Genomic DNA, 9,804 nt, shown 5'->3' with positions numbered 1-9,804 from the left:
CCCCACCCACCCACCCCTCCACAGACTCGCCCCCCACCCACCCACCCCTCCACAGACTCGCTCCCCCACCCACCCACCCCTCCACAGACTCGCCCCCCACCCACCCACCCCTCCACAGACTCGCCCCCCACCCACCCACCCCTCCACAGACTCGCCCCCCACCCACCCACCCCTCCACAGACTCGCCCCCCACCCACCCACCCCTCCACAGACTCGCCCCCACCCACCCACCCCTCCACAGACTCGCCCCCCACCCACCCACCCCTCCACAGACTCGCCCCCCACCCACCCACCCCTCCACAGACTCGCCCCCCACCCACCCACCCCTCCACAGACTCGCCCCCCACCCACCCACCCCTCCACAGACTCGCCACCCACCACCCACCCCTCCACAGACTCGCCACCCACACCCACCCCTCCACAGACTCGCCACCCACCCCTCCACAGACTCGCCCCCCACCCCTCCACAGACTCGCCCCCCACCCCTCCACAGACTCGCCCCCCACCCCTCCACAGACTCGCCCCCCACCCACCCACCCCTCCACAGACTCGCCCCCCACCCACCCACCCCTCCACAGACTCGCCCCCACCCACCCACCCCTCCACAGACTCGCCCACCCACCCCTCCACAGACTCGCCCCCCACCCACCCACCCCTCCACAGACTCGCCCCCCCCACCCACCCACCCCTCCACAGACTCGCCCCCCACCCACCCACCCCTCCACAGACTCGCCCCCCACCCACCCACCCCTCCACAGACTCGCCCCCCACCCACCCACCCCTCCACAGACTCGCCCACCCACCCACCCCTCCACAGACTCGCCCCCCACCCACCCCTCCACAGACTCGCCCCCCACCCACCCCCTCCACAGACTCGCCCCCCACCCACCCCTCCACAGACTCGCCCCCCACCCACCCCTCCACAGACTCGCCCCCACCCACCCCTCCACAGACTCGCCCCCCACCCACCCACCCCTCCACAGACTCGCCCCCCACCCACCCCTCCACAGACTCGCCCCCCACCCACCCACCCCTCCACAGACTCGCCCCCCACCCACCCCCTCCACAGACTCGCCCCCCACCCACCCACCCCTCCACAGACTCGCCCCCCACCCACCCACCCCTCCACAGACTCGCCCCCCACCCACCCACCCCTCCACAGACTCGCCCCCCACCCACCCACCCCTCCACAGACTCGCCCCCCACCCACCCTCCACAGACTCGCCCCCCACCCACCCACCCCTCCACAGACTCGCCCCCCACCCACCCACCCCTCCACAGACTCGCCCCCCACCCACCCACCCCTCCACAGACTCGCCCCCCACCCACCCACCACTCCACAGACTCGCCCCCCACCCACCCACCCCCTCCACAAATCGCCCCCCACCCACCCACCCCTCCACAGACTCGCCCCCCACCCACCCACCCCTCCACAGACTCGCCCCCCACCCACCCACCCCTCCACAGACTCGCCCCCCACCCACCCACCCCTCCACAGACTCGCCCCCCACCCACCCACCCCTCCACAGACTCGCCCCCACCCACCCATCCACAGACTCGCCCCCCACCCACCCGCCCCTCCACAGACTCGCCCCCCACCCACCCACCCCTCCACAGACTCGCCCCCACCACCCACCCACCCCTCCACAGACTCGCCCCCCACCCACCCACCCCTCCACAGACTCGCCCCCCACCCACCCACCCCTCCACAGACTCGCCCCCCACCCACCCCTCCACAGACTCGCCCCCCACCCACCCCTCCACAGACTCGCCCCCCACCCACCCCTCCACAGACTCGCCCCCCACCCACCCACCCCTCCACAGACTCGCCCCCCACCCACCCCTCCACAGACTCGCCCCCCACCCACCCCTCCACAGACTCGCCCCCCACCCACCCCTCCACAGACTCGCCCCCCACCCACCCCTCCACAGACTCGCCCCCACCCACCCCTCCACAGACTCGCCCCCCACCCACCCACCGACTCGCCCCCCACCCACCCACCCCTCCACAGACTCGCCCCCCACCCACCCACCCCTCCACAGACTCGCCCCCCACCCACCCACCCCTCCACAGACTCGCCCCCCACCCACCCCTCCACAGACTCGCCCCCCACCCACCCACCCCTCCACAGACTCGCCCCCCACCCACCCACCCCTCCACAGACTCGCCCCCCACCCACCCGCCCCTCCACAGACTCGCCCCCCACCCACCCGCCCCTCCACAGACTCGCCCCCCACCCACCCGCCCCTCCAGACTCGCCCCCCACCCACCCGCCCCTCCAGACTCGCCCCCCACCCACCCGCCCCTCCACAGACTCGCCCCCCACCCACCCCTCCACACTCGCCCCCCACCCACCCGCCCCTCCACAGACTCGCCCCCCCCACGCACCCGCCCCTCCACAGACTCGCCCCCCCACAGACTCGCCCCCCCACCCACCCGCCCCTCCACAGACTCGCCCCCCCACCCACCCGCCCCTCCACAGACTCGCCCCCCCACCCACCCGCCCCTCCACAGACTCGCCCCCCCACCCACCCGCCCCTCCACAGACTCGCCCCCCCCACCCACCCGCCCCTCCACAGACTCGCCCCCCCACCCACCCGCCCCTCCACAGACTCGCCCCCCACCCACCCGCCCCTCCACAGACTCGCCCCCCACCCACCCGCCCCTCCACAGACTCGCCCCCCACCCACCCGCCCCTCCACAGATTCGCCCCCCACCCACCCGCCCCTCCACAGATTCGCCCCCCCCACCCACCCCTCCACAGACTCGCCCCCCCCACCCACCCCTCCACAGACTCGCCCCCCCCACCCACCCCTCCACAGACTCGCCCCCCCCACCCACCCCTCCACAGACTCGCCCCCCCACCCACCCCTCCACAGACTCGCCCCCCCACCCACCCACCCCTCCACAGACTCGCCCCCCCACCCACCCCTCCACAGACTCGCCCCCCCCACCCACCCACCCCTCCACAGACTCGCCCCCCCACCCACCCACCCCTCCACAGACTCGCCCCCCCCACCCACCCACCCCTCCACAGACTCGCCCCCCCCACCCACCGACCCCTCCACAGACTCGCCCCCCCACCCACCCACCCCTCCACAGACTCGCCCCCCACCCACCCACCCCTCCACAGACTCGCCCCCCACCCACCCACCCCTCCACAGACTCGCCCCCCACCCACCCACCCCTCCACAGACTCGCCCCCCACCCACCCACCCCTCCACAGACTCGCCCCCCACCCACCCACCCCTCCACAGACTCGCCCCCCACCCACCCACCCCTCCACAGACTCGCCCCCCACCCACCCACCCCTCCACAGACTCGCCCCCCACCCACCCACCCACCCCTCCACAGACTCGCCCCCCACCCACCCACCCCTCCACAGACTCGCCCCCCACCCACAGACTCGCCCCCACCCACCCCTCCACAGACTCGCCCCCACCCACCCACCCCTCCACAGACTCGCCCCCCACCCACCCACCCCTCCACAGACTCGCCCCCCACCCACCCACAGACTCGCCCCCCCACCCATCCCTCTCCCTCCAGACTCACCCCCACCCATCCCTCTCCCTACCCACCCCTCCACATTCCACCTCCCCACCCCCCACAACGGCCCCTCCAAGCTTCCACATTCCCACCCATACGTCCATCCCCACTAATAACTCATTCACCTGGAACTCGGCCCGACATGTTCACCTGAAGAACCAAAGAACTCACCTTAGTAACGACGGTCTGAACCTGGACGGCCATTTCGTTCAAAACAAGAAACGATTCACGGGGAGAGAACCGAGCGAGATCAAGCCAAGAGCACTGAATCAATAAGAGCACTACCAGGTAAGCAAGGTAAACCAGGCACAAACAAGGGAATGACGAAACGAATAAATTTCTCACCTTTTTATGCAATAAACAGGAACACCTGCTCCTCTGACGTCACACCGGTGCACGACTCCAATTATAATGTTGTAATTATAACGGACGAGCCCGAATGCATTAACCCCATTTTCGGACTAAGTCCAACGGGGGCAAATAAAATACTTTAAATGGAAATCGATCCGCCATCGCCAAAAATGGCCGGGACAAGATTGTTAAAAAATGGACCCAGGTTGCTCCTGTTTAAAATCATTGGAGAGGCGGGGGATGGTGTGTCTTATCTTCCGGTCATTGTTGGTCATCGGAACCAGAAGCATCATAGACTTGCAAGGCGGGCCGAAACTCTTTAAAAGCGAGCGGGACATCCGTATAGTTTTATGGATCTCCCATAGGCTTCTTATTGTTATTTTTAGGTTTTCTTCTCAACACAGGTATGTTCAGGTGCGTGGCGTTTTAAATAGAGCCTCACGGCTCTGAAAACACCATCGAATGTTAAGGAAGAAGAAGAAGAACAATAAAAATTTAGCTATTACCTTTGGTCGGGGCAAAAACAACTTGATTTTTTTTTTCTAACATTTTTGTTCATGGCGGATTCGTTACCATTCTTTGTCATGGAGACGTGACGTCATCGAGTGTAACAAAAATGACGTGTCTTCATTCCGATATTCATATTGACCAAATACCGAAACATTCTTAGATTCAGAATTTAGAGATGCCACATGACAGAATTTTTATAAAATATTAAATAGGAATTGTCGTCAAAAATTTAATGTATATTAAAACTTTAACACAAAATTATATATACCGTAGTTTAAAACTTTAATACAAAATTATATATGCTGGACATTAAACTTTAACACAAAATTATACTGTATATAGATTAAAACTTTAACACAAAATTATATATACATGAAAACTTTAACACAAAATTATATATACATGAAAACTTTAACACAAAATTATATACAGATTAAAACTTTAATACAAAATCATATATTGATGAAAACTTTAATACAAAATTATATACAAATTAAAACTTTACTATAAAATTATATATAGATTAAAACTTTAACACAAAATTATATACAGATTAAAACTTTAATACAAAATCATATATTGATGAAAACTTTAATACAAAATTATATACAAATTAAAACTTTACTATAAAATTATATATAGATTAAAACTTCACTACAACATTATATATAGAGTTAAACTTTACTTCAAAATGATATATATACATGAAAACTTGACTACAAAATTATATATACATGAAAACTTTAACACAAAATTATACTGTATATAGATTAAAACTTTAACACAAAATTATATATGCTGGACATTAAACTTTAACACAAAATTATATATACATGAAAACTTTAACACAAAATTATACTGTATATAGATTAAAACTTTAACACAAAATTATATACAGATTAAAACTTTAATACAAAATCATATATTGATGAAAACTTTAATACAAAATTATATACAAATTAAAACTTTACTATAAAATTATATATAGATTAAAACTTCACTACAACATTATATATAGAGTTAAACTTTACTTCAAAATGATATATATACATGAAAACATGAATACAAAATTATATATACATGAAAACTTTAACACAAAATTATCCTGTATATAGATTAAAACTTTAACACAAAATTATATACAGATTAAAACTTTAATACAAAATCATATATGGATGAAAACTTTAATAAAAAATCATATATAGATTAAAACTTTATGACAAAATTATATATAGATTAAAACTTTAATACAAAATTATATATAGTCTAGTAGGAAGACTAGGTCCCCCTGCACCCCCCGGAGATATACTTCTAATCAGTGTTTCTAGATTGGAAAAAATGTGTAGAAAATGACTAGCTATGGCCCCAAGCTGAAACAATGTCCCACATACCATTTTTATGCAAATTACTGCTGCCATTATCAAAAAAACGATTTTTGACATATCTCAGCCAATATTGCAGATAATTGAAAAATGAAGGTGTCTAGACCCATGTTTTGAAGGGCATAGATCATGATAGAACTATTCATAACATGATTACATGTGTCTATGGTATACTAGCCAAGTCAGATAGTAACTTCAGCCAAGTCAGATATCTGTAAAGTACAGAGAGGGAAATACTGTAGACATTTATTGGAATAGCTCCTCTCATAATACATGAACCCAAGTATCAATTAAAATCTACTCAGTGATGGTTATACATTTTACCATGTATGCTACACAAACCTGGAGTAGTTGTGTCCGTCAAAGGCGAAGAAGATATCTGCCATCTCTCCGTTACACTTGTGAAACAGCTGGAGGTTGTTGGTCTTCACAGAGTGGAGGAGCATGAAGACAAGATGGCAGTGGGTAATGAACGACATCCAGAAGGCAGCTGTCTTCCCCAGGTGGCCCTTGCGCACCTTTTCCTCAAAGGCATGGTACTTTTTGATGAGGAGTAGAGTTGAGGGGTCTTTGAGGGCTTCATCGAGGTGCTCTCGGTTGCAAGACTGGGTCATTCTGAGAAGCACAGCAGGGTCAGAGATCATGATGTTCTCCTCCTCAGTGAATCTCTCCATCAACAGCCTCTCCATTGCCTCACACACTGTTTTGAGGCAAAAGAGGGACTTTGCGTAGGCCTTTCCACTGAGAACACCTTTGAGAGATCCACTTGTTACTAGTTGTGCCTCAAAGAGAATCTCTGCATATCCAGAACCACGCATCTTGTGTCCAGTGAGCATCCCGATGTAGTTCATGGATGTGTGGAAGGGTCCAATCGTTACTACATGACTAGCAAATTCATTTGGCCAGCGCCAGATGATGGGAAGGGCTTTCATGCAGACACCCAGATCAAATGTATTCAGGACCCATCTCTGACCCACCTCAGCAGTTGCTGCCTCGGAACGCTTCAGTAGCTCACGAACAACTGCGTTGTCTGTGATCGGTTGGTGGATAGGCGTGCAGTAGTCGACTGTTGATTTGCTGGGTGGGGGAGAACCAGTTGCAGAGGTGAAACCCCCTAGCCCAGGCACAGGCTGCAGGCCACAGCTTCCGATGTATCTGATGAAGAGCCAGATGTAGTACTCTTGCATCGTAGTGGCATAGACTGTGTCATTCTCTGCTGGCGGTGTGAATGATGAGCCTTCAGGGAACTTCGGGCCAACGCGAGTAAAGTGCAAGGGTGGGAGAGTTTTTGGTGTGTCGACCTTCAGGCTACGCTGTTGTGACCTATTGATGGTAGGTAGCATTCGGTCCTTGCTGCTCTCGAACCCGGGCTTGACCTCCTGCACCATGATTCCTCCAGCACTGTTTACAATGTTGCTGCCGTGCACACTGGTAGTGGTTTTATTCAAGTTGTCCCACTCACAGTGGAATACAAGGTTGCCCTCTCCTGTCACAATTTGTGGTGTACGATAAGTTGAGACTTCATCCAGGACCTTGGCGAGAGCAGTTTCCAACTCCAAGGCGAAATCGTAGCTCTCAGAGTGTCCAAGCCTGTGTAGTATTGTGGTGAGCTGTTTGCTTCGGAACAGGTGCCTTACAGTCACACAGAGGAGAATGTGCTTTGGTAACTTCCATTTACCATCTGACACTGCACGGCACAGATCTTGTCCAATGGAGAAGACCAGACGCTTCACCTTTTCTGTCTCGATGCCCTCCTTGCCAGTCATTAGCACGCTGAGAAAGCGGACAAGGTCTGGAGGTAGGATGTCTTCAGGATTGAGCTCCATGTCTTCAGCTGTTGGTGGCCATGGTTGGTCTTTACACTCTCTGAAAGCCTGTAGAATACCCTGGCGAAGTTGGAGGGCAACATTTTGGTTCTTGTTTGTGCTTCCGAGTGTGAATGCTCGTGCGAGAGCATTGGAAACTGTTATGTTTGAGCTGTGCACAAGCCAGAAAGAAATGACATCACATTTGTCATGATCAACCTTCGTGAAGTGGATATGCTCCTTGATTGGGTCATTCTGTAGGCGTTTCAGTAGTTTCTCTGACCGATAATTTGAGTTCTCATATTCATTCAGTTTCAGTTCCTCGACATAGAGCAAGCGCAAGGAAGAAAGCTGTAGAACTTTATTCTGCTGGATGACCTGGGTTTGAATGTGTTCCAGTACTGAGTTGAATGCCTTTTCATGGGCGGCTGACATGCAAGCCTGCTCCTTTGGTGCTTCGGCTCTGTGAATCGCACGCTCATAGTTGTAGAATGCTGTGCGGAAAGCTTTAAAACATGACGGATGGTGTTTGGCCTCACATGCAAAGAGGTCTTTGTTTTTCACCTTTCGATGGAGTCGATAGAGACCCATTTTCTCAGCCCGTGTTTCGATTTGCTCCCATGCATTTTCTTTGTTTTTAAAGGATGGGAAGGTTGTAGGCCTCTCAGTATTGCGATGAGCATCTTTGGTCTCAACTTTCTCACAAAATATACACTCTGGTGGGAAGATGGGTTCAGCAGAACCTCCTGGTTTACGAGGAGAGTGATGCCATGATGAGGTTGATGGCCCTGGTTCTGTATCATCTCCCAGACGATGAAAGTGGCGGACAAAGTGCTTATAACACTTGCTGTGATATCCTACTCTTTCTAGGTCATCAGGAAGAGTTGCCGGGATCTGATCACATACTGATTGCATACGACATGGGGAGTCATGCGGTTGGTTGAGACGTCTATCCCGGATCTTTTGAAGCAGTTGCAGTTTTTCTGAAGCAGATCCTTTAATTTTACGGAGGGGCGTGAAATCCCCATGATCAGACATGGATGGTACATGAAGGATGCATGTAGGAGGAGAGCTTTGGGCTGCAGGTTCTACACTCCGTTTTCTTTTGGGCATGCTTGCTGTCGATGTCTACCATCACTGTTAAATGACAAATAAGAAATCACGAATGATGTTAAAAGTGCCTGTGAAAGGAGGCTCTGAGTTTTCAGTGAGGTAACAGAGGTTCTGAGTCATGTTCTACACTAGGGTACTTTTTAGCTGACTAAACCATGTTTAGTGGCATCAAAAGTGCTAATAGCTAAAACATCTAAATTCTTCCACACTAACGTTAGCTATCTAGGCCAATGAAACATTGTGCTAAGTTACTGTAGCTAGCTCAGCTGTCGTGCCTCTTTCTGGTTCAATTCATATACAGAAGTCAACAGATATGTCTCATGTTTGGCATTAACAAAAGTTTAAGTTACACCGACATTAGGAACATACTGTACATAGATGAGGCTAGCTTTAACGTTAGCTAACATGGTGCTAGCTGGCTCAGCTGTTATTCTGCCTGTTTATGATTTCATGCAGAAACTGAAGTCAAGAGTGTGAGTAACATTATAGTTAGCATCTTACCTGGCTAGATTGGAGGATGAATACCAAGAACAACACACAGATGGAATGGAAGACTGAACTTTCAACTGAGGTATTCAATAACATCAACGTTACCAATTGATACGAGCGCGCGACATTACCAATTGATACGAGCGCGCGAGCGCGCATGTTACATGGATGGAAATGTAAAATGGCAGCTATAGCAGCACTAATTTGGATCTCTAGTCTGTCATTTCTGCACTGTGATTGGATAACATAAAAAAATATGTTTGGGAGTTAACAGCAGGAGTTGGTAGATTTTACGTGGGCTGGGTGAGAAACCTTTAAATAAGCAAGTGAAAATCTCTCGCAATACAAAGTCAATGGTGGGAAGAAAAGTTGAGTGGTACCAATGTTACTGCCAATGTCCCGCCCCTATGCAAGACTCAGGAGCATCTTGTTGACATTTAACCTTGAAAATACCTGGGTTTAGACCCCTTATGTACCATGTTAAGTTATCTGCAGTATTAACGTATCCTTATCATTTGTAAAACTGATTATTTTGTAATTACAGCATTAATATGCATACTAGTATACCATAGACACATGTAATCATGTTATGAATAGTTCTATCATG

General features: G+C 52.4%; 1 protein-coding gene across 1 annotated transcript in view; it reads right to left on the bottom strand.

Moving 5' to 3' along the window:
- Window positions 1-3,849, bottom strand: part of LOC137428347 (perilipin-1-like) — a 7,676-nt gene extending 3,827 nt beyond the window's left edge. The window contains exon 1 of the mRNA XM_068118272.2: window positions 3,719-3,849. Coding sequence (XP_067974373.2) covers window positions 3,719-3,751 — 33 coding nt within the window. The 5' untranslated portion in view covers window positions 3,752-3,849. The remainder of the gene's footprint in view (window positions 1-3,718) is intronic.
- Between the last annotated feature and the right edge of the window lie 5,955 nt (window positions 3,850-9,804).

Source organism: Myxine glutinosa, chromosome 5 (genome assembly GCF_964187855.1).
Source record: "Myxine glutinosa chromosome 5, kmMyxGlut1.1, whole genome shotgun sequence".
Taxonomy (NCBI): domain Eukaryota; kingdom Metazoa; phylum Chordata; class Myxini; order Myxiniformes; family Myxinidae; genus Myxine; species Myxine glutinosa.
Note: the sequence above shows the minus strand (reverse complement) of the source record. Positions and strands in the feature narration are given on the sequence as shown.